Genomic DNA, 25,013 nt, shown 5'->3' with positions numbered 1-25,013 from the left:
ATGGCTGGCAGCAGGCTTTGGTGAGGCAATGGGGACCATTCATCTAATTTCTAATGAAGGGGATGATGGAGTCCAAGCTGTCAGTGATCCAGCTTTACCATCTCTTCTGGGTGGGTCAGCAAGGCTGTCCTCACCCCATGGCTCTGGGGGAGGCAGGGGAGGAGGAAAACTGACTGATAAGAGGAAGGTCAGAGGCAGAAAAATGTTGGGAATGTGTTTCTTGATCTAATGTGGGAGAGATGCAGCCTGAGGTTTCACTGCTCAGCCTGCCAGTGTTACCGCCTGCTGTCATGAGAGTTATGAGATTTTTTAAACCTGAGATCAGGATGCTCATCTGGTACCTACCTCAACACAGGCAGGTCCAGAAGATGGGGGTGGTTCATCTCTGAGAGCACGAGGATGGTGATGGCTCTAAGCACTGTTTCTCAGCCTTTGTCTGAGACAGAGCATCTAATGTTAAAAAAAAGCCCAGATCATCTGCTTTTTTTTCTTTTCTTTCTCTGTATATTTTATGTTGCTTGTGGACTGTTTTCTGGCTGAGGTGTGGAATTGAGCAGTGGTGTTTAAAGAATTCTAAAAATCTCAGAAAAGGCTTTCATGGCTGGAGGTAGCTGTGGTCTGTGTTGGCTGCTGGGGGTGAAGGGGTTGCCTTCCCAAGGAGGGCCTTTTTTTTGCAAGGTTTATGAAACTCAAGTTTTTCTATCAACCATCCAGTCCTTGTAGTATCCAGGGCCTGAACTTGATAGTTTCTGTGTCACCATTCAACTGCTTCACCTTAATTTCTTGTAGCTGTTAGAAGTGCTGGGACCCACCGCAAGCACGTTGGAGAGGTCGTTTATGAGGTTCATGTCATCCTCCACCTTGGGTAACTTCCCACTGTGCTTGAATGCAGAGCTCTTGGACAGGACCTCCTGCAGTTTCCCTGATCTTAGTGTGCACAGGACTGGGCAGAAGGGCTTTTCTGCAATAAAAAAGGGTTCCCATGAGCTTTTATTTTGGTTGCTGTTCTTTGCACGCGACAGGGTGTGGTGGTCCACAATATAAACAGTTTGTAGTGATAAGAGAGTACAAAGGTGAGAGGGGGCACTGTGCACAGCAGGCTCCTTGCTGCCTGGGAGTCAGGCTTGGACAACAAAGGCAACAATCTTAGTCAATAACTGTGGCTCTTGTGAAGCCTTTGTCTGTTACCAGCATCACATCGAGATCTTCAACATTATCTAGCATTTTTTACACTTATTTATGCTGTTGCTGACTATGTAATTTATGAATGCAGAGACTGTGCTTGGTCCAGAGGCATTTCTCTGATTCCCTGGCAGGCATGTATTGAGCCTTTCCTGTGACACCGCTTTGAATCCTTGAAGCCTCTTTGAATGCCCTGATACTAAAAATCAAGACTTGCTGTATCAGGATCACTGCATTCATTGTGTAGAGGCAGTCAAGCTCTGCTGCTGCCCTGGCAGGGTGCAGTATAGGTGGAGCTGAGGCAGGGAAGGACACGTTCTCTGTCCAAATGGAGGCTGTTTAATCCAGCATGTGAGTGGAAATGGTGGAGTCTCTTGTTGTCTTCAGACAGAGCTGGAGACCATTCTGGGAACTGTTTAGCCAAATGGATGTTATTGGACTGAATTTATGGATAGGTCAACAAAGTGTGGTGGCTTGGGGCACAGTGAAGGTCAGACTAAAGGGTCCATGGTCCTTCTGGCTTTGTGTTTAAGAATCTCAAACTCCCCTCTCACCCCGCTGGAGGACAGATTCATTGCTAATTCAGCTAGTCGTTCAAGCTGATGCTGAAATCTTGCTGACTTAAGCACCAATCTTCTGCAGTGTTGTACTCACCACCTTTTGATATGCATGACTAAATTCACAGTGCTGTGGGCATGAGGCCTTCACAGGGAAGGTACTATGGATTGGTCCTATAGCCTATTTTGGTTTGCTGCCTTCTCCTCTGACCTGGAGACTCCTCCCATATTGGCGTGGTTGTTGGGCAGAGTTTGTGGTCCCTGCAGTTGAAGGCAGTACCGCTGTGAACCTTACCACCACTTAAACTGTTCACTGAACTTACATAACTTCCTATGGTGTCTTCTTAACCTTTTTCACGAGGACTTTTTTGGATTTCCTGGGTTTGAACAAAGCACAATCTGAACAAAAAAGTGAGCATGATTTCTCTGAGAGTGTTTGTGCTTTAGATGGGCACTTGACTCCAGTCTGTCCTGCTGTTTCTTTATGTGCGCTTTGGCACAAGTCTACAGCAGCACTTTTTACAAGCAGTTTCCAATTTTTCTCTTGAATGGTCAAAGCACTCTCAGTGATTAGATGTAGCTTGCATGCTGGCTCTTCTGCAAAACTGCCCCCGGAGCAGCCAAGAAATGGCATTCGGGCTTGTGCCGAGTGTGTTCAGCAGCCATTGGCAAAGGCAAAGATAAGCTGTTTAGCATGGAGCCAGCCTAAACCTTACACTTGTGCATGGGCATGTGTTTGTGTTTACAAAAATGCAGCCAGTGGTGCCTGCTAACCACGGTGGGGCTGATCCTGAAAGGTGCCGGCAGTCGGTGACACATACTGACTGGCATCAGCACAGTCGCATGAACTCCTGGTACCTCACCGATTCACACTCTGTGGGATATCCTGTGGTTCAATAGCGGCTTTTGCAGGTTTTAAAGCAGTCATGCCATAATAAATGAAATGAGGAAAACTATAGTTCCATTCCACGGAGCCCTTTTAGTAGTGCAGAAAATGTTTGGATTTTTTTGTATGCTTAAGCTGTAAAACACTTCCTCCTGCTGTAACAACTCACAGCCTGTGCTACCAAAATTACAAGTGGAGGAGAAATTTGGCAAACATCCAGATGGATGGAAGGAACTATTGCAAACTGTTAAACTATAATGAAAAAGGAGAAAAGGTTTTCCTAGGTTCCTTTATTTTCTTCCCTGTGAAATTTGCAAATGTATTGCTTCAAAGCAGGTTTCCAAACAAAACCCAGATGTTTTGAAGAGCAGTAAGCAACCCACAGAGCTCTCTGTCGAGTTATCTTCTATGCCAGGTCACCCTATCTAGTGTAACTGTCTTACTGCGATGGTAAACTGGCCATTACATTCCTTCAGGTTGAACATTACCATTTTATGTGAAGGTATTCTGTATTTCATTGTCCCGGTATTTTTTCTGTTTAGTGTCACGTGTTTCCACTAGAAAAAACAGATGGTCCTGGGTAGGCACTTGTGTATGTCAGGCTGTGTGCATGCTGCAGCTCTGTGGCCTTGCTGTATACACTTCTCCCTCCTTTTACAGCACTGGCAGTTGTGGCAGTGACCTCCATGTAGAGCTGTGCCAGCAGCTTGTTTTTGTGAGTTTTTCAGTTGGTCTCAAAAGAAAAAGGCATGTGTGTAGAGGGATTGTTTATTCAAACCTAAAAAGAAACAGCTTGTTCTGTTGTTGAGTATTTTGATGCGTTTTAGATGAATGAGAATGGCTTTCAAAGCTAGGAAATTACTATTATAAAATTACGAAACACAGTATTTCAGCTACACTTTCCTTCTGTACCCCACCCCCTCAGTCAACCTGGTGGCACTGATACGGCTTCACAGAAGAAGCTGTTGCTGAATCTCAGTTTTTTAGTGAAAAAAGTTTTTCACAGAATCCCCTCCTCACCCTATACACTTGGGGTTTTATACATTAGGTCTTTCCGAAACTTCCCTTCCACGGAGGGGGGAAAACATATCACTGTCTGACAGTACTTGCCTGTAACACAAAAAGCTTAAACAGATTTTTTCTCTTTTCCTAAAGATCCGTCTTCCAACTATATCAGGCAACTTGAAACAAAAGTGAAACTGCTGGAGGATGACAACAAGCTGCTTTCCCAGGTAGGTTGTTAATTGCCTAATAGATATTAATGTGGCTCAGTTCTCCTGTTTCCATATCGTTGTGTCTGACTGCCTACTTGAATGCACAAGAGCTTTTGGTGGACCAGGGGAAGCGCATAATGGTCTTTTCATATCAACCCCTCACTGACAGAACTGGGTCTCTTTGTTAAAGAGAAAAAAGAGAGAAAACAAAAGTATACCCTCTGTTAGTGTCTGTGTGTGTTTTGGAGATGTATCGATGCTTCCCTGTAGAACACCTTGATCTGCTGCTGCTCTCGGAGATGCTGTGAGTATCCGGTGCTGCCTGTGCCCTTGCTGTAGGATTTTGTCTCGCTTGCCCATTTACATTGACTTTTATCTAGTTGAAAGAAGAGGCTATAGTCAAAAGACAGCCTTGGGAATAGTTTTGTGCAGTGCTGGCTCCCAGCGTTTATTTGAGATCTTGCTTAAAGACAGACCTCTTTAAAACTGGCACTTTCTGCTTGCATCTGCCCTTCAAAGTCTACTCCATGTGCCAGTGGGCTTTTTGATCACTCCTGATGCTTACCTATCTATATATAGGAATGTCAAGCAGCAGGAAGAAAACAGTCATTCCGTCTGGTATGCCCCCTGGATCCCCTGTAAAACACAGCACTTGGTGTAAAGAGGGGCAGCTTTGCTGAAATCAGTAAAACACTGTCTATTTAAGTAGTTGGAAGATTTACCCTTTTTCTCTTGTTCTTTGCATCCTTTCACTGTTGGACTGTTCTACCTCCCTGGCATTTTAAAGGTTGTTTTTTTTTTTTTTTTTTTCCCTATACTTTGCTTCTTACTTCAAGCACAGAGTTTCACAGTCATTTCTCTAGATTTTTTCCAATTATAAGGACTGGAAGTAAAATAACCCCCCCTACTTATTTTTTTGTAAAAAAGAATACCTTTTTTGCCAGTTTATGTTGTGCTGGGTTTTGTATTTCACAAAGTCTGAAAATAAACTGCTTCAGGATCATGTTTCTAAAACATTCCTCTTTAGAAAAAAAAACAGAAAAACAAAAAGCTCAATGCTTACTGATTTTTTTTTTACCTGACTGTGAGCTTTTTTTTAAAGATTACCCCAGATCTCCTGTACTCATTGGCATTGCTAGCCATGAAATAAAACTCACAGAGCACTGAAGGGTTAAAACCCCAGAAGGATGCTCTACTCAGCCGTTACCGAGTGGCTTCATGTATTAATCAATTACTAATTTAATTTTAACTCCCTCTGTCTTTCTCCCAACCCGCGAGTGAGCCGGTGGCGGTCAAAACCCGGAGACTGTTTAATTGCAGCGATTGATTAGCAGATGGGCTGTGTGTGGGCAGTTGGGATGCGCATGGATTCAGGGATGAGCTCGATGTGCCCTTGGCCTGGCTTTGTCCTGCCACAGCTGAGCACATTTCTCCACCATGTCTGTCTTATGAAGTTAAAAAAAAGAAATGGTTGGTAATTGATGAGGGGTAAATTAATAAGGGCTGAATAGCTGCCCGAGATTATTGTGTGAGGAGGGTGAAGCCCAGTGAGTCTCGGGGTGCGTGAGCCTTGAGCAGCCCCATACATCAGCCCTTCACCTTCATGCTGTCTTGGGTGGGAAGGCTGTGCCTTTGCACCTGCACACGCAAACTGTCCTCAGGTGTCTGTACCCTTCAGGCTGTGTTACTACAAATGTTTGAATCCAGGAGGGAGGGAAAGAATCTTAAAATAGCTCTGTGCTCTGAAGGGGACCAGCAGCCTCCCTGACAGCAGCAGCCACCGAGGCCAGCCTGCCTCAGATGTTCTGTGCAGCCCCTGTGCCCTCCAAAAAGACCAGGATCCAACTTATTTTAGATTGCGCTCAGGAAATACCTCTTTTTTATTGTAGCACTGAGACAGCTGTCCTTAGGGCAACAGGAGAGGCATTGAAGCTGCCATGGTGTGAGTGAATGAACTCTGTGGAATGCCAACCTGCATTGCCTCCAAACCTGCTACTAACCTAGATTTGGATATTTTTTCTTTTAATAAGAAAAATGTAAAAAATCTGTACAGGCAGAAACTCATATGTGTATGTACACGGTGCTCACAGCACTTTCCCAGAAAAGTATAATCCACTTACTCTGTTCTTTCTTGCTTCATCTGATTGGAAGGTGTTTAGCTGTTACCATGTGGATCTTAGGATAAGACTCTCATCAGAAAGGATCCTGGCAAACTTTCCTCCTGTTTTTAAAGTTGCCAGGTAATCCTTGCTGTTTGAACTCTGCAATGCCAAACTGGCTTGTCAACACTAAAGTCACATTTTAACTTGGCTTGGCTTTCTCCCTGGGAGTATTGACATTGCAATAATATTTGCAGTCTGGTGTCAAGAAGTTCTATCACCAGCCTGCTGAGGAGTGATGAAACCTGACGTCCTAAGTAACAAACAGTTCCTGTGCATTAAGGGATTAACAAATCAGTGGTGGTTATGGAAGTCTTCCTGGCTTCTCTCCAAGTGCTAAGCGTAGAGCTGAAATAGTGCTGCATCCAGAGAAACCCGAGAAGGCCAGTGTGGCGGATGGTATTGCAAGCTCTACAGGAGGATTTAAATTACAGTGGCTGGTGACAATGCCTCTTTGCTAGCTGGTGCATCATGAGCAAGTTTGTTGCTTTGTCGGCATCTGGGATGTGAGGCTATGCTGAGATGTGGTGTCTTTGTGCCCCCTTCAGGCATTAAATTAAGTGGATGTTGGGGTCTCCAACCTTCACTTTTTCTCCTGCTTCCGGTCACCTTTCTCTGTAAGCAATTAGGAACAAAGGTTCAGTGGAAGAGGTGAGAGCTCTCCAGCCCATGCCAAGGCAGCGGCTCTGCACTGTGAGTGTTACCCTCAGCGCTGGTGGGCTGGGATTCACGCTGCTCTTTTTCTGGTGACTCATTTGAACAGAGAGGTTTTCCTCTCCTTGGGAGACCAAGAGGTAACATCTCATGAGCCATGCTTTGCAGTGGGAGGAAAATAAATGGAGAAGTATATGTTACTTATGATAGCCGTATATGGATTTTTTGGTTTTGACTTCTGCTTTTTAGTGAAGGAGATGTGTATTTCCAGTTACTTCTGACTTTGCTAACCCATCAGTAATCATCACTCTTCCCATTCTCTTTTCTCTGAGGAGAAACAACTCCATTTTTTAAAATTTTCCTTTAACTTAGGTTTACAATACACTGTTTGACTGGCATGGTTGTGTTATCTAGAAAGTCACACTTTCAGATGACATTGCTGTGCTGGCAAAATCCCTGGCAGCAATTCTGACAGTACACTGCTTTTTTTGTCCTGGCTGGGGAGATGTAGCAAATGCTACTACCAGAAAAGGCCCCTTGATGCCTGCTCACCTGTGCTGGTAGGTCTGTGGTGCAGCCACAGTGGCAAAGACCCTGCAGAGCAGGTGGGGACCTCAGTGTCCCGGGGTTGACAGTATTAGCCTTTCTCAAAAGTCTAGCTGGTTTCTCTCCTCTGTATGCACATGACCAAGGAAGAAGAGAGGCACATGCTGAGTTCCCAAGGAGCATTAGTGACCAGACTACTTGCAGCCTCCTTGCCTGGGCTGGTATTTTTATGTGGGAAGGTGCAGTGGAAATCCTTGCTTTGTTTCCAGCTTCCTTTTATAGGAGAGGTACAATCCAAATGTGTTTCTGGTGTGTAGGCTTACTTGACAGCTTTGTTTTCTAACGTTTTAGTTAAGGTGTAAAGAAGATGAATGCAAGCTCTGAGGAATGTTGGTTGTTGGCTTTAAAGAGCTTCACAGGCATCACTTTTATAGTCTCCAGTTATCTAGAGAATAAATGCACTAAGTTCTGCTGTGTGCAGGCAATTATTCTATGCAACATCACGTGGGAGAAGTCCTGATTTTTCTCTGTATCGTTGTGGGTAGTGCCCAGGAGAGCTAGTATTAACCTCTCTGTTGTGGTCTCTGGTTGGCCTGATGAGAGGATATCTTCCACATTACTAAGGTACAACCCCTGAGACAGATCATATTTACTTCTTTTGAGCTGAAAGTGTCCAAGCAGAGAACAGACCCCTTAAGTCACTTCATGCTGCTCCTTAAATGGATTTGTAATCGCACCTTTTCCTCTCATGAGACACTTTCTCCACTCAGAGATGCCCAGGGCATGTGGCACACCTTTGTTTCAAAAAACTCAGCTTTGAACAGAGCAGATGTGTTGGGCAGGTGGGACTCTGAGTAACTGGACGTTTGACAATGAGGAGCTGGTGCTTCTTTCAGGGAAAAATTTCAGGGCCTCTAGTGCAGAGCAGAAATATGAAAAAGTCTTCTCTAAGAAGGGGACAATCTGAGATTTATCAGGAACATCCAAGTATTTAATTGAAATGACCATATAGTCTTCAGTATTACCAGCACATCACAGCATTTCAGTACCTGCCTGCTAGCTGACTGGGATTCAGAGTATCCCTGGAAGGTCTTTAGAGCATCACCGGAAGATCTTAAAAGCTGCATGCTTAGCCTGAATTTAAAAAAGGCTTCAGCTGTACGGATAGTACAATTATAGTAAATAATACCTGTAACCACTGCTGTTAACACAGAGCTGAGGTTTTTGAGTGAAGAGCTTCCATGGTGAGTGTGTCTACAGACTGCCTCAATTATTTTTAAGCAAATGTGAACTTGTTGCAAATGTGCACTCAGCAGCCAGTTTCTAGTATATTGTTCTGAAAATTACTAAAAATCTCCTGGATCCTGGGATTTAAGAGAGCCTGCAAATCATCAGTATTGCAAAGGACAAAGATGTAAATGCCATTCAGAAGAAAGCATGATCTCTTCCTAAAGATGGAGGATGGAGGTGGAAAAGAAATTTCCCACAGTTGCTGGCTCCAGGAGGATCAGAGTGCAGTTTCTTCTGTTGTTTTATTATCAGTTGCTGTTGTGCCTAGCTCTCAGGGTTGCTATTTGGTCTTAACATTTGTGCCTTTCCTTGAATTGAGGCTCTGGAGTTTTGTTGTGAAGCCACAGCTTGGGCCAGGAGCGTTGCACGTGCTCACCATGAGTGGAACAAAATTAGAAACCTGTCTTATTTCCCCAAAGTCTACCTAATGTTTGTGTGTGAGGAAGATAAGTATAATTGCTTTAATTTAAGGTCTCACAAGGGAAATTGAATTTTTTTGTAATAGAGAGCAACTCAGACATGAAAGCTTTCCAGTGCATTTGGTCTCCATTTAAATTCAGAAAACTGAAGAGGACATGCCCTAGGTTACTACATTACCGGTTTTATGCGCTGCTTAAACGTTTAGCCGCATAGTAATTTTAACTAATCAAAAGGAGATGCATATTTGAGGCTTCATACAAATATTAATTTCAAGTCAATGGTGAGACTTTCTACAGAACTCCGTGCATTTTGGAGTACAGCTCACGCAGAACCAGGTTTTTATGAGAAGCTTTCTCTCATGAGACCACTCTCCAAACGTATATTTAGACCTCTAATTGCATTGCTTTGCTTACATGTGTAAATGCAAGAAATGTTAACAGGATCCCCCAAATGTAGCTTCTTTAGCTGTGACAGCAGAAGCGTCAAGAAAACATGGCATGCAAGCCAAATCTGTGTATAAGTATGTCCTTTTATCAATTAAAATGATGAGACTGATCTGACCAGTTTGCTGTCAGATAAGTGGAAGTGACCTTTAAGTAGCCAATATATATTTCTTGAGTACAGTGAGGTTTTTCCCTCAAATTGGAGATGTACACTTCAAAGATGCCTCAGACTTGCATCCAAAGTACTTTCAAGTCCTTTAAAACAATGGGGTTCATTCTGTTGACTCTGGACATCAGTCTTGGGCTGCTACATACCGAAAATAAATTTCTCTTGGTATTCACCTTCCATTCATAGGTGCAGAATCTATGACAGAAATGAGTTTTTCCAACTTGTGGTGAAAGCTGGGTGATTAACAGATAGACAGAAAATTAGTGTTTATAGTATGTTATGAATTTGAGACAATCTGATAATTTCTTGCAATTTAACTCAAAATTTTCAAAGGATTAGAGATGAATTTCTGTGTAAGAGTGTATGTGAGAGAGACACACACAGGAAGAGCTCTGCATGCCCCATTTGTTTCTGTTGTGGGTGAGCAAGAATGCTGGGTTTAATGAGGCTCATTTTAACCTCCAGCTGTGAAACGTGGGGTTAGTCATATCCTATGCTTAACTAGCTTTGTAATAATTTCACTAGATTCCACTTTTTTTTTCTGTGTATGAGGATAGGGTCAGGGGAAAAAAAGCTCTTAATTGCAGTTAGATTAGACTATGAATAAACTGCAATTGTGTCTTTGTAAGGTGTAAAGAGGTGATCGGTAGTCTGAGAAGGACTGAAAAATGTTTCTGGGGGAAACAAGCAGTAGCTGGAGAAGCTTAAAAACAAGGCCAAATTCATGACCAGCTCAAGAAAAATTCAGTGTCTGATATCTGAAAAGAATTTGGAGAAGTATGGGAAGGATGTTAATTGCTTTTTGCTTTTGCTAAAAAGGAGGATTTACCCCAAACTGTAAATCTGTGATGAATTTTTCAGTTTTGTTTTGCTTTTCATGAAGCCAAATACACAAATTTATAGGAGACTTCTAAAGCACGTTCGAACTCATAAAAATTAAGACTGAGGGTAACTGATTCTTCCTGACTGTCCAAGTCCTGGTTCAGCAAAGAGCTTTGAACATCAGAGTGGTTCTCCAGAAGAGCGGGGCTTAAGCGTCCATCCTGTCCTGAGTACTGTTCAGAAGAAGAGAGAGGCGGCCAGCAGAGCCCAGCTTGGTCACAGCATTAGTTAAAGCCTGCAAGGGACCATTTCTGATTTGTGAGAAGAGGATTCAGGTCTTTGCCTTCCTCATTCCCAGCTGCCCCGTTTCATGTGGTGCGCAGAGTGCCTTAAAGGCAGCCCCAATGGTGTCACTGTGGCTGAATTTTGGGAGGAGGTGTTTCCCTGTGGCCTCCCTGCCTGGAATGCAGTTGACAGAAGAAAATGACGGGTGACTCCAGGGGATGGTCCGATGAGTTTATTCCAGTGCTTAATGCTACACATCTACCTCTATTTGTCTGGTGGAAGTGGGTCAACATTTCTTAGCTTCTCCATCTCGACATCCCAAATGAAGAGTCTGATTTGGTGCTAATGAGCCATCCCCAACCCCTTCCCACTTTGCTACTCAATTGCTACAAGCACAAACCAGACACAGGCTACAGGGAATGTCAGTCGTTATAGCTCCATTTGGCTTTGTTAACCATTGAGCTGCATTTCTATTTGGGTTATAGGCTGTGATGCTTGAATCTCAGCTGTGCCAGTCCATATTCTCTCTTGAGCAAAACCTGCCAGTTGTGCAATGATAATTATGTACTGCAATTTGATTTGAGCTGATTATCTGAGTCTCCCGTGAGTTACAGAGTTGATCTTTCTCTGCTGATGTAAAACAAGAGGAAAAAAATACAGACACTTTTGAGTATTTCTGTGTACTAAAGTTCCCCACCTCAACTGCTAAAGAGAATGAAGAGGTTTGAAACTTACATTGCTTTTATTGCCTGTGCCCCACTGAGATACTAATAAAAATATTTTTCCAAGAGTGCTTTTACATAGCAAAATCTCCTGAGCCTCTTACTGACTGTCCTGTCTCCTGCTATTTATTATGCCTTTCCCAAAATGTAAGCTCCCCAACAACAGAGAATTTGTTGTCACCATTGCAACTATATGAAGTCTGCTTCTTTTCCCCTCCAGCGTTGTCCTGGGTTTGGCTGGGGTAGAGTTAATTTTCTTCAGCTTCTAACACTGACTTGCCAACCTCAGAGTGCATGGGAACCTGGGACGGGACACAGCAGGGAGAGCTGACCCAGGCTGGCCAAGGGGTTATTTGATAACATGTGACATCATACTCAGTGTATAAACTAGGGGAATTGGCTGTGGAGCAGAGGGATTCCTGCTTGGGAATGGGCTGGGCAGTGATTTCCGAGTGGTGAGCAATTGCACTGTGCATTACTCACTTTGCATATTCTGCTACGATTATTATTTTTCTCTTCCTTTTCTGTTCTATTAAACTGTCGTTATCCCAGCCCATGAGTTTTACACCATCCTCCCACCAGTCCTGATTCTCTTCCCTATACCACCATGTGGAGCATAGTTATCAGCTGTGACTAAACCATATCTAGCTTGTATGAATGCAGCTCATGATCTGAGGAGAAAGTCAGATCATAGGCAGAAATGAGAATGCTTACTCCTGTGTTGTGTTTGCAGATGGCTGAGATCCAGCTGTGGCAAAATGTCCAAATGCATCCTCATAGCTCCTTGTGCTGTTTCTATACAAGGGCAGTGCGCCTCATTCTTAGGGTCACACCATTTCCAATTCCATGTGAATAACTGGAAGTTGCTTTACTAATGAAACTGGTGGAGGTTGCACTTGTGTCTTCCTCGTTGAATCCTGGAGTGGGAATTTGGAAGACTAGGTGTCTTGGCAGACCATCGTCCTCTAAAGCCTTTGTCACCAGTCTAAGGAATGACCCCTGGATGTGCTGCATGTACAACAGGGATATGAACAAGTGTAAAAGAATTTAATCTGCCCTGTTACAGAAAGCTTATATTATTACATGACATGGAACATGTTATATAGTTTTAATCTCATCCCTTAATGTTTTTCCTTATTTGCAGAATTCTTTCAAAATCAAATACATGGATATTTTACTGCACTCTCATGTATGTACTTTGCAGCCTGCCTGATAATTGCTATTGAAGTTAATGGGACTCTTCACATACACCTAAAGTCAGATATATGCTTTGCTGAGCTTATTTTCACTTGAATATGCCTTTGTAGTGATAACTGCAATTACTGACCCTTAATTCAATTATTAGCTACCTTCACACAATGAAATTGCACATCCCTCAAGTTCCTGGTGCATAAGAGCCTAAAATGTGGATTAATGAGATAAAGAGGAAATCTTTGTGCAAGGTCTTGTGGTGGGGGAAGTTCCCTGGGGCATGGGGCCTCCTGAAATAGCTGCTCGCATGTGGTGCAGAGGTCACAAGAAAGCAGGACCATTGCTTTGGTGCCCCTGTGGGAGCTGCACGAAGCAGGTGCTTTGCAGGTTCTCCTTCTCATTATTTGAGATGTGTTTCCACGTTGCTTTGCCTCAGCAAAATATCACTGCTCTGCTGGACTTACTACGTATATCTTGGGCCAGGTTGTTCTTACAGAGTGGTGTGTTCTGAGAGTGCCACTGAACTCCGTGGATGTGGTAAATTATCTGTAGATATGAATAAGAGTCAGGTGATCAAGCTTAATCAACGATTTGTGGGGTCACCATGCTCTAAATCAGGACAGTAAGATGTTAATGTTTGCGTGGGTAATTAAGGGTTCTGCAAAATTTAATTCATTAATATGGCAAAAGGGGTTGAAGTTCAAATAATAATGTCTTGTCAAGTGCTGTGTGTAAGACCAGCTTGTTTTAGTCATTTGTGGTAAAGACAGTGTTTTCTGAGGTGATAAAATTTATTTTAAATATATTTTCTTCTGTTCCCTTCTAGTCTGCTGATTGTGACAGCTTGGCACGAAATTTCAGTAAGGTAGAGAGAGCTAATGCATCCACAAACAGCTTCTTGGATCTGGGGGCTGCCTTTTATTATTGTTGCTGGTTGTTTAGGGCTCTGATTGCTTGTTCTTTCACATGCTAATATTGGCAATTTCCATTTCTTATTCGTCTGAATGTATTAAATATGCCCCTAATTATTTTTTATTTCCCTCCTGTACTTGTGCAAAAGACATTGGTTAGTAACACCTGAGTTTTTACCAACTTCAAATCAAAGCTATTTACCTGCCTAAAAGAAGTTGGTTTTTTTGGCTAAATCGCTGCAGCAAAAGGTTTTGAGCTAAACCTTCCATTTAATTACCCAGTTGCAAATGGTGGTTTGTTAAGGGCCAAAATTGAGGCAGTTTCAATTACTGGAACAATTATGGTTTAGAAAATTGTTGCTGGTAGGTTTAAGAATTTATATTACAGTGACAGACAAGTAATTCAGGTAATGGGCAGTACAAGAGTTCATAAAGATCAAGGCAGTCTGACCCAGTGGACTGAAATAAAACCTTGCTCTTTTTTCTCTTCACAAATACTCATAATCAAAAGCCAAGCTCTCAGCAGAGTTTTCCATTTAGATTTATCCATCCAAGATTTATCAGGTAAAACTAGAATATGAAGTAGGAATGACATTTTTTTTCATAGAGACTTTTTTTCATATAGAGAATTACCCAAATGATAAGCCCGAATCCTTAGGGGCTTGCATGGTCTGGATGGGATACCCTGTTGCTAACGACCAGGTTCACCCTGATATTTGAATGACAGATAAAGGAAATCCTGTGCTTTCTAAAAGGGTGGAGTAGCCCCCAAACATGGTAATTACTTGTCTCTCTGAGGCCTGGGTAATGGTGTTGAGTATGCATTTGTCCAGAGAAAATCTTCTGAACTAATGTCTATAAGGGTATCTTTTGTTGCTGATATTGAGTTAAATACAGTATTCCTTTCCATCTGTTTGTATTTCATGTTAAGATATGTAATTTCTTCTAATGTTATGTTGAATGGAAGGTATAATATTAATCAATTTAAGTGGTGCGGTGTGTAATCTGCTGTCTCTTGAGCTTAGTGCCAGTGGATCTGCATTGTAGGAAAATGAAGCTGATTATTATAAAGCCTCTGAAATAAAAGTCCTCTGGGAAGTCCGTTGTTGGTGACTCACATATGCTTCGTTCTCCTCTTCATTCTGAACACATTTTTCCATCCCTTTATAAAGGGACCTTCCAGAGGTAAACAAAAAGAAGCTTTGCAGGACTGCTGGCCCTTGAATCGGCACTGGTTTTATTTTTAAAACTGCATGTGGACCAGGAGATAAAACTTTCACAATGTGAGAGGTAACAAATGAGTTACAAAAAAGTGAGGAGAGCAGCATGTCATGTGCTCTGACGGAGTCCTCAGGTGCCACCAGGGCTGTCTCTCCTGATTCCTGCCATGCACCAGAAGGTTGTGGGTCTCTATCAGCTCTTCATCACATCCACCAAGCCTCTGCGGGTGCCTCGGTTACGCTCGGGCATGTGGTTCCTTTGTATAGACACCCAATTACTCCAAGGTAACCCTGCAGCCTGTGGAGAGAAGGGAAACTGTGACTTTAGAGAGGCTTTTAATATTTCTGCAGGGTCCAGGCTCAAACTGGTCATTTATGATTTTCTTTTTTAACCTGTGTTCAGCCTTCAGCTGTTACAATTTATATGAAAGGCGAAAACAGTGTTTTCAATTAAAGGCGACTTATGTAACACTCCTGTTTTGAATGCTAATTCATGAATTACTGAAAGCTGACAGAGTTGCTTTTTAATTTTCCTGGGTCACTTCAGCACATAATTATAATTGAAATAGTTCTTTTTTTTTTTTTTTTTCCCTAATCTCGTTTATAAATGCTGAGGAATATTTGTGAAGTAAATTTCTGCCTTTCATTTTCTCCTTTCCAGTAGTGGTAACACTGAAGGGGAACAGAAATGATTATTTGTCTAACTTGTTTATGAGTTTTCAACACTTCATCTTCACAGTTGGTTCAACATGGCCACTGCACTGATCTGACTTTACTGGACAGAAACGAAAAGGAAAATGAATGTTTTTTCTTAGTACTTTGACCTTAAAATACCACAAACACCATCCATCTTCTTGTGTTATTTGTGTTATTTTCAAATTGAATCACTCAGCACATCAGGTCAAAAAGTCATAGGCTGCCATTTCTTCTCCCTGCTAGCAGGATAGAAAGGTTTGATAGGAACAAGTGTTTGCTGTTTTTTTAAAAATTATAATTTTAGGCTTTTGTAAGCACCAAGGCTTTAATTTTTATCTGCAGTATTTAAAATGATACATTATTTATATGGAAAAAACTTACCACTTTCCACCCATGTTAATCAAATTGCTTCTATTTTCTAGACAGAGGAAAAGTTGGATTTGTAGTCCATTTTTACTAAAAACCTGATTTGTTGGTTCTGTTCCTTTCTCAGTGGTACAAGTAGGCAAAACTCCCTTCCCTGCCAAGAGGAGCATGTCTAGGTCCATCTCTTTCATAACAGGGCTGATAAAGATCTCGGGCTTTGGTCCAAGAGCAGATATCTTCCAGGACCATGTCAAGTTATGTTTGGTTGAAAAATTTAGCAATAAATGTCATTTTGTTATTTTCAGATAACATTTCAATAAATGTCATTTTGTTATTGTGTCTGAGGGAGCACTGTGGAGCTGTCAGCATTGGTAGTGTGTAGCACAGGTTTGCACTCAAGGTGAAGATGTAGGGTCTACAGGATTGTCTCCATGCTCAGTAAAGGGTAGCAACACTAGGCAAAGTGATGCTGAGTTAGATGGAGATTTAGCACTTTTGTACCACTGTGAAAGTCAGGAGATGCTTTGTTTTCCTCTATTTCCTTTCCTTTTAAAAATTTCTTTTAATGTTTGGATGAAACAAGGCTTTGAAAAAAATTCACAGTAAAAGAGCAAGAGCTGCTCCAGAGTAGTCAATGCCTAGTTGCTCACCTTTGCCAGGGACAAGTATATTTCAGGATATGCAAGTTGTAAATTTGATCATGTTAAGTAAAGCCTGACTGTGAGTCTCCTCAGTCTCCTTTTCTGTGTCCCTCCCTCTCTCTCTCTGCTCCTCCACTTAGATAGCATTCCCAATTAAAGTTCAATTGAAACAGCACTCTCCAATAGAGTTTTAGTTCAGATGAAAATTATTTTGGTGATAAATTCCTTGAAACCCCAGAAATAGGAAGTAATTTTACCTGAAAGGTAATTTATTATAGACATGTTGCCCGTTAATTGAGATAATTTCCAACAATGACGATGAACAGAGATGATCAGGGATTGTACTTCAAAAATGCCGTTCTGACTAGAAAAGCAATTTGGGATCCACTTACATCTCAGTAATGAAAATTGGGTAAGGTAATAAGAGATTTCATTTTGTGAGAGAATTGACAATGCAAATATCGGGATTTTTAATTTAGGCTTAAGTGGAGTAATGGCTACTTGTTCTGATGCATCATTAGTCATATTGCTTTTTAATGAGGGATTCTCTTTCTTTTTCCAGTTAGCTCTAATACTGATAGCAAAGCCCAATGAATGCCTAAATGTTTAGGGAGGTCTGATGAATACATGTCACCGCACCATTTGAGTTTTAAAAAGGGAAAAAACAAGCAGTTTTCCTTCTTTGGAGAAGATATACACATTCAGTTTTAGTGCATGGAAACACATAGTGCAGAACTGTCCTTGGTAAACAGTTGTAAAAATACACAGAGCAAGATACATTTCGCAACAAATTCTTGAAAATATAGAAGGGATATTGGATTGAGTGGAGTGCTTGTGAAAGGACTGGCTTTTCCTTTGACAGGGCTAGGAAAAAGTGTTTCTTTGGTCATCTCCAACATAAATGCATTATAAATGATGGCAGATGATCCTTCTTGCCCTCCCCAACCGACTCCATGCCCAAACCAACTCATTCCTCCACTAGATAGATCTCTGTCAAGCAATTTTATTTCTTAGATACCTTTTCTTTTATTTTTCTTTTGCTTTTATTTTCTTCCTTTTTCCTCTCTTGTCTTTAATTAAGAGCTTGTTTTGATCTGCGTTGAACTCTGTGGGAATCTTTCCATTAGATTGAATGCATTAGGTCAGATTCGTAATCTGCAGTCACTGAAAACAACCTAACAATAGCTTTGTGACACACAAGCACACTGTCTTAAATGCAATTTGCTTAAAAAAAGGCAATAGAACTAATCCATTAGAAACACTTGTTAGAGCAGATTTTTGATGGTATCTGTATATTTCAACCAATTTAACCCAATTTCAAATTAATGCAGACTCTTGCTCCAGGCAGGAGCGTAGGGCAGTTAAATTGAACCAATTTAAATGAGTATATTTTTAGCAATGGCAATATGATATTGTATGTTGACCACACTTAGGTCTGGTTGCCTTACTTCCTTTGGTGGATGAAGCATTTTGATTTTCCATGAAGACAACCTGTAATGTGATGAAACACACACTATGTCTAATGTAGAGCAAGCCATTCAGATTTGATGGCAAGAGAACAAGTTTTTGGGAGACATGGACATGCCTTTTCTATGCTCCCGTTTCTCCATAAGCATGTGGCACCTTGTCTTGGTGCCGTTCACAGAATTCTGAAGCAATCCAGGGCCTCTAAACACTGACGATGCAGTGCACGTCCTTCTGGAGCAGAGCCTTCGACTTCTGCGATCTCCAGTGTGAAGCTACAACCTTGCATTTTGCTCTGCTGTTTTCTTCTGGGTTTCTTTTGCCTGTGCAACTGCCCATTCATTACTGATGCCAAGGAAAAGTGCATCAGCTCCTGAGCTGACAAACTAAAGGAGTGGTAGCAGAGTGTCGGGACCTCTGCAGGAGGTTGGTCTCCCTCGCGCGCATGAACAATAACGAAGAACAGGTTGCACACAGCAGGGCAGTGAAAGCCCAGCCAGCCAGGGCAAAATGCTTTTAGTATAGCCACCAAGAGACCCCTACACATTACATGCCTGGGACAATAACAGTAAACTTAAAGAGTCCTCTCATCATCTTCTTTTGTGATCTTTCCTTGAAAGTACTTACCTCCTAGGCATAGTGGAGGAAACTCAGTTTTGCAGCCCTCTCCTTTTAGTGCCAGAAGGAGTTATCTCCTTCAGATCTTTCAATTTCTGACTTCTTATTGTAAAATGTGAAAGAAATGTAGGCCATGATCTTCTCTGATGCCACCTTGTAAATACAGGGGAATCCCAGGCATCCAATATGCTGAAGTCATTCTGTATCACTTGACTCTGTGTGAGGTACAATAGTTCCCAGCAGATTGGGTGAAACAGGACTCGCATCCATTTTTCATGATGGCTTTCTTGAAAACTGCCCTTCTCTTCACAGTTTGTAAAGGGAAAGTTGATAGAGTGAGTGCGCCAGAATGGTTGTAAAAGCACTGGGTCACACTAGATGTTTTTACCTAAGAAAAGAACATTTTGAAATAAAACAAAAGCTGAACATGTCCTAGGCAGGCCATGTGGCTACAAGAAAATGTTTCTGACGCTGACAGAAAGTGATGTATCTACTCTGAATGTGCCAATTCTTCCCTGCTAGATGGGTGCAAGCAATGAAAATGAACTTTCTATGTTTCCAGAGATCTGTGTGCAGCCAGGGTCCCCAGAGTGTCTGTTATGGTCAGGCCTTGGGGGTTGCTAAAGAGTGTTTGTATACAGTTGAGCTGATTTATGGGATTGCCTATTAAATTTTATTGCACCAGTGGCTTTTCTATGGTTCTTTTGAAGTAGAAAACATAATTTCTATAGAAAATGCAAGTCAAAAGTCTTAATGGAGCTAAAAGGTCATGATTTAATAGTTTTAAAATAGAAGACAGTGCACTGCTTGATACTCTTAAAAATATGAGAAGTTAATGAGTATATTTATTGGTAATAAAAAGATATAATCATCCCCCAGACCTCTGGTTCTGGCCACTTGTGTATTGGCTTTTTTATGGGTGTACTTTTGTAAGTGAGAAACTATTCTCATTCTAGGACCATTCTGTCCCCTTTCAGGATCACAGAGAATGAGATCGAATAGCATGATGCAGAAACTTTTTCTCAGATCTTTATTCAGTACTCTTGACACCGAGTGCTACTTCTCCCTTTGAATGCAGAGTATTGATTGCGTTTATCTAATTTCTAGGGTCATATAGACTTAACTTTATTTATTTAACTTTGTTTAAGACCAGTGGGTGCATGCACATTTATAACTAAATAAGAAACTGTTGCTGTCACACACATTTTGCAAAATTAGGTGAGTCACAGTAGCACTGTTTACAAGTTCTCATTGCTTCCCACAGGTGATTGGAAGAGCCTATGCTGTTTGAAAAAGTAAAATCTACAAAAAAGTCTCCTGGTGGTTTTCTTTTGCTGACTTTGGTTTAATCTTGAGTCTTAAAAGTATTTCCTCACATGCATCTTAACAAATTTGTTTAATGTAGGAAATAAAGTAAAATAAATATGCCTTCTTGCTGTATCACGTAATGGATTAGACCTTGGACTGTTCACATACAACTGCTTGCAAGTGTTTTCTCCAGGTGTGGGCATGGAAAAAGCATTTTATTACAATATTTACAGTCACTGCTGTTGCAGGTAGAAGAAATGGGAACAGGTCACTGGACAGAAAGCATTGTAGGAAAAGCCAATACACCCAGAGGGATGCAGCTTTCCTTCTTCTTGTTAATATGGGCTGTCCTGTTTTCTGTTGTCTTTGCAGCAATCCAGCATGGGGGACCTAAGGACTCTGAGGAAAGGGTTGTCCCCATACCACTCTGAGTCACAGCTCTCATCACTGCCGCAGTATCAAGACACGCTGCAAAACGTAAGAGACATTTCCTTACTTGTACAGACAGAGTCGTGTATTTCCCCGAAAGTGGGCACATGAAGATCATGAGGGAGATCTCCCAGCTGAGATTTCACCCTGAAACTGATGGTGCAAACATGCAGCTGAAACCTGCAGCTGTTGGGAGCGTGGGGAGCCCCTGGAAACATTGATCTTTACCTGAGTTTGGATCATTAACTTCCTAGTATGGGTTTTTTAGTTGGCTGATGGTCACTCCTAAAGCAAAGGTGAATCTTTGTTATGCCTGCAGCTCCTTTTTAGATGTTCTGTGTACCTGTTGTCAAAAAGCTGGTCACATATGACGCAAAAGATGGTTTGCCAAGTGTCTGGCAGCGCGTGGTCGGGGTTGCTTTAGCGTTTAAATTCTTAAGACTTTCTTTGCAGGTTTTTCTGTATGACAAATGAGGTTTATCTTAAGATTTGCTGCTTCTCAAACAAAACAATCTTGGTAAAGCCTCTTGTGAAAGGTGGATACTGTGTTGCTGTGCCGGGGCTCCTCCTGCACTGGTGCCCCAGGCATGGCTGAGGAGGCTGATTCCTGCCAGATGATTGTCTTCCAGATGTTTGCCTGACTGCCTGAGACACTACATTTTCTTGGTGACGTTTTCCAAATTTCAGAAGCATAGATGGAGTCAGGGAGTCCTGCTGTGAGTTAGCTGCAAGTGTTATGAACGTGGGCAAAAGCCTGATGGCAACACAGCTCAGGCAACGTCCCTGCTGCCCCATGTCTTCTGCTCCACATACAGGGCACTGTTCAACAGAGCTGTGGGTACAGCAGCACCAGTTATACGTTGGCTACCTTCTTGGATAAAAGTAATTCTGTAGATTTAGTGTGCCTCTTAGAACTGTAAAAAAAGGAGTAATGATAATTTAAGAAATTTGCATAAATAAAACTCAAACGTGAAAGCAGAGCCCCTTGCTATCCCTGCTGAACTGCAGGATAGAGGGAGACCTTCCAGCCAAAAGAAAAGGGACAAAACCAAGCAAATGAAATGGAAGGCTGTGGTTGAATATCCACTTCTGTAACTTTGTGCACCATATATAAAGTCAGGAGATGTTATAAGGAGGGCAGAAAGATATGAGCTTGGGATTTTTTTTCTGGCTGTGCCAGTGCCTTCTGGTTTTGGGGATTTTGCTTCATTTCCCTTGTGCTCGGGCTTTTGATTCCCAGCTTGGTTACAGGTCAGGGATGCTCCATCAGCCTGTGCTGTTTACCCCAAGGAGTGCCACTATGCACAATTTCCTGTTTATCTTGTGGGTCAAGCAAGGGTACGGCTGGCTGTTTTCTGCAGAGTTGCTATGCCTGGGCTGGGAGCTGGCAGGAGTTTTCTCTGCTGGAGCATTGGCTCCTGCAGCTCGCCATGGCTGTGTGAGGGCTGGCGGCAAACAGTGCTGCCTGCTGGGGCCCTTCCAGGCCACTTGTCCCTGCTTTTCTTCCTTCCTCAAGAAAGAGGTGGCATCTGGTGTTTATGGAGAGGCCCATGTGCTGCGTGGCACTCACCTTCATCTGTCACCCTGTCTGTGTTCTGCCTTCTTTGTGGGAAGATGATAAAGGAAAACCAGAACCAGCTCTGGGATCCAAATCCACATCATCTGGGATGCTTACATAGCCACTTATTACTTATTCCTACCCAAATCCCTTTGGTTTGTGGCTTGATGTCATGTATTATTTTTGTGACAAAGGATAACCATCATTCATTCAGTTGTCTTTGAATGTCTCGGGCACATCCCAGAAAGTGGAGTTAGACGTACCTGACTTTCTCTGCAGTCTTTTTTTTTTTTTTTTTTTTTTGACAGTAGGTGTGAGTTTGTGAGAAATCTTTCCTCTTTGTACCTGCACAGGCTTCATGCAGGTAAGTGGTGGGCAGTTGGTGACGGCTTGAAAGCTGTCATGTCTGTTCAGAGTTTAATCATCATCACTGCTTGTGCAACTCTGGGGAAGTTCCTTAGCACATCCCTCACGGTCACACAGTTTGCACGTAGGCATCACTCCAGCTCTCCATGGCCCTGACATACCTCAGTTAATAACAGTTTAGGTTTTCTAATGGATCCTGGATCACGGAAACCGGTGCACACTCAAGATGGAGAATAAAGAAACACTGATGATTGCAGTGTGTGCACTGTTTAGTCAATGGAGCATTGTGCAGCTGTTGAAATATAAATTTGCTCTGTGATCTGCAGCGGTTACTAAAAGCAGTCCCAGGGGGTTAGTTCTGAGCTACAAGCTCCTGGCCATTGCAAGGAAAGGTGTGACGTATGTTTGCATGAACTGATATCAGGCTGGTCAAACTCTCCAGCCCTGGGAACTGCAAACCAGGGTCATCTCATGGTGTACAAGAGGCTCCCATTGTCCTTTGGAAGGTTAGGGTGATTCATTCAGGTTTGGACTCTGAGTGAGGCATGAGAGGAGGTAATAGGCATCTCCTGTAGTACCTGCCATTCCTCTGGGATAGAAGTGTCAGGCTCCAGGGCAAGCTGATTGGGCTGGCTCAATCTTTCCCATCACCAGCAGCCTCCAGACCTGCTCAGCTTTGAGTTGGTTTGTGTCCCAGGCATGGAAGCTGACTCTGAGGTACCTGCAAGCAGTGCAGTGCTGAGGACTCAGTGGCCAGCCAGGTGTCTGGGTGTCATAGGTGGAAATGATCCCAAAGCATCCTTTGAGGGCTTGTGCTTGCATTTGCTAATCTGAGCTGTTGCAATGGCTTCAGTACTTTGGTTATCTGTGGTGACTAGAACAGATTTTTTCACCCGTGTTGCATTCACGTCTTATTTGCACTGCATGTGTTACCTTCATGGCTTCTCCATGTGGATGCAACAGTTCTTGGGATGGGTTATTGCACTTAGATTAGTGGCGCTCCGATTTACCACAAAAGCTGTTGGAGGAGTGACGCTGGGAATTCTCAGATGTGTGGCTGAAGTGCACAGAGAAGGTGATGCTCAATCTGTGCTGCAAACTCTTCCATCTCAGAGCTTTTCTGGAGTTTAACAGTACCAGTTGGGAGTTACTGACCTTCAGTTTTGTTTGTTGGCGTTGTCCAAGGAGTCTGGATTGCACAGTCATATGGTCTGACCTCTGGCTAGTGAGGTGGAAATTACATTTCAGTAATACTGAAAATTTTAAGATAATAATGGCAGTTTTGTGTAATTGCTGTTGCAGGGGGAGGAGGAGCCCTATAGGCACAGTGCTGTGAATCAGGACTGGGAGCTGTGCCTACCACTGTGCACATTTTTCCCCACAAACATATGTACCTTCTTTTCATCTCTTGGTGCCTCACTATTTCTCTCGAAGGAACTGGGTGGAACCGGGAATCACCCATTCTATAGCATCATTTTCAGGCAGTTCTTTATCATTAAGCTAAATAGCACTAAAGTACTCCAGGATCCTCCAGCGGTGGACACTAAAAGGTGGTTTTTAATTTTTGGAACAGCATAGTGTGGCTGAAGAGTTCACTTGTTTCTCTCATGAGTTTTCTCCAACATTAATCAAATGATGAGTGAAGACTGGGAGGTGGAGTTGCCCACACCTCAGTATCTCCACAAAGCCACCCTGCACAGTGCTTAACCTTTGGTCACATCTAATGATTGCTGAGTTATCTTTCTGACACAGGAAGAATGTGTAGTCCGGAAGGAAATTGCCCATCCACAGCGGTAAGGCTCTTATTTTGTTATTAATAGTTGTGTTTCAGCAATTAATTTCTAAAAGGTAGAACCTCAGCTGCTGACTTCTGAAGCATTTGAAGCCCCTGTAAGCACAGCTGAGTGAATGTGGTGGGTGAGGCATGGTCCAGAGCTTGCATCTCTGTCTCTTCTCTGTTCCGTTTGGCCTCTTCTTGGGTGTCCTGGCTGCCCACATGGACACATGGTCCCTTGCAGACCTTCACATTCCTGCCCTCTGCCCTGTGGCTGTGCCCCAGGCATGTCTCAGTGCCCAGGCATGGGAGGGTGGCCTGAGGGCTGCTTGTATTCCTGTGGTTGGAGGTACCTTCACATTGAGAAGCTCAAAAGCCAGCTGTGTGGAGGAGTCATTTATCCACATTGGCATAAAACACCATTAAATGTCAACCAGCCTTTTACTAGCCATTGGAGCTAGCCTGGCTGGCTTAGAGTCTACAATTTACTAGTAGCGCTCATGTGATTAGTAACAGGAATCCCGTTTTTGGTGGAGGTAACTGTAGAGGTTTGTAATGGAAATATTAAGTTTAGTGTGGTTGGAGTGTGAATGGAAAAGTGCATGTAAAGACACCAGCAGGAATGCTAGAGCAGGGGATGCAGCGATGGCCTGTGCTGATGACCAAAGACACAACCAACAATAAACAAATGGGTAAACACCACAGGATGTGTGGTTTGCATCAGGACCAGGAGGTCTGTGCTGTGATAAGGCCACAGCACAGATGGCCATCACTAGAAGACCTGCACCCTGATAACAGGAGCAAGGTTACACTGTGATGTGCCAGTGTGCTTCCTGTAGTTCCAAGAGGAAGGTTTAGATAAGGTGCTGAAAATGAGGGAAAGGAGACAACAAGCAACAGCTTTCCTAGGATTTATGGGGGTTGAGTAAGCAAGATGCTGAGATAAAGATCAGCCTGTAATAACCATTGACTCCTAAAGCATGTGAAAAATGTGTCCAAAACCTAGGTTGCTGTCAATGAGGAGTGATACCAGAGCTGTTGTTAGAGTTCGCTAGTGGGTGTCCCCTGTCCTCTGTGTCACACACAGTGACCCTGATCTCACAACACTAACACCTATGTATT

The 25,013-nt window shown here is 42.7% G+C and overlaps 1 protein-coding gene across 1 annotated transcript in view; it reads left to right on the top strand.

Moving 5' to 3' along the window:
• Positions 1–25,013, top strand: part of CCDC85C (coiled-coil domain containing 85C) — a 115,317-nt gene that overhangs the window by 66,195 nt on the left and 24,109 nt on the right. The window contains exons 2-3 of the mRNA XM_009559163.2: positions 3,781–3,857; positions 20,137–20,241. Of these exons, the coding sequence (XP_009557458.2) occupies positions 3,781–3,857; positions 20,137–20,241 (182 nt within the window). The remainder of the gene's footprint in view (positions 1–3,780; positions 3,858–20,136; positions 20,242–25,013) is intronic.

The sequence above is a fragment of the Cuculus canorus genome, chromosome 5 (assembly GCF_017976375.1).
Source record: "Cuculus canorus isolate bCucCan1 chromosome 5, bCucCan1.pri, whole genome shotgun sequence".
Taxonomy (NCBI): Eukaryota; Metazoa; Chordata; class Aves; order Cuculiformes; family Cuculidae; genus Cuculus; species Cuculus canorus.
Note: the sequence above shows the minus strand (reverse complement) of the source record. Positions and strands in the feature narration are given on the sequence as shown.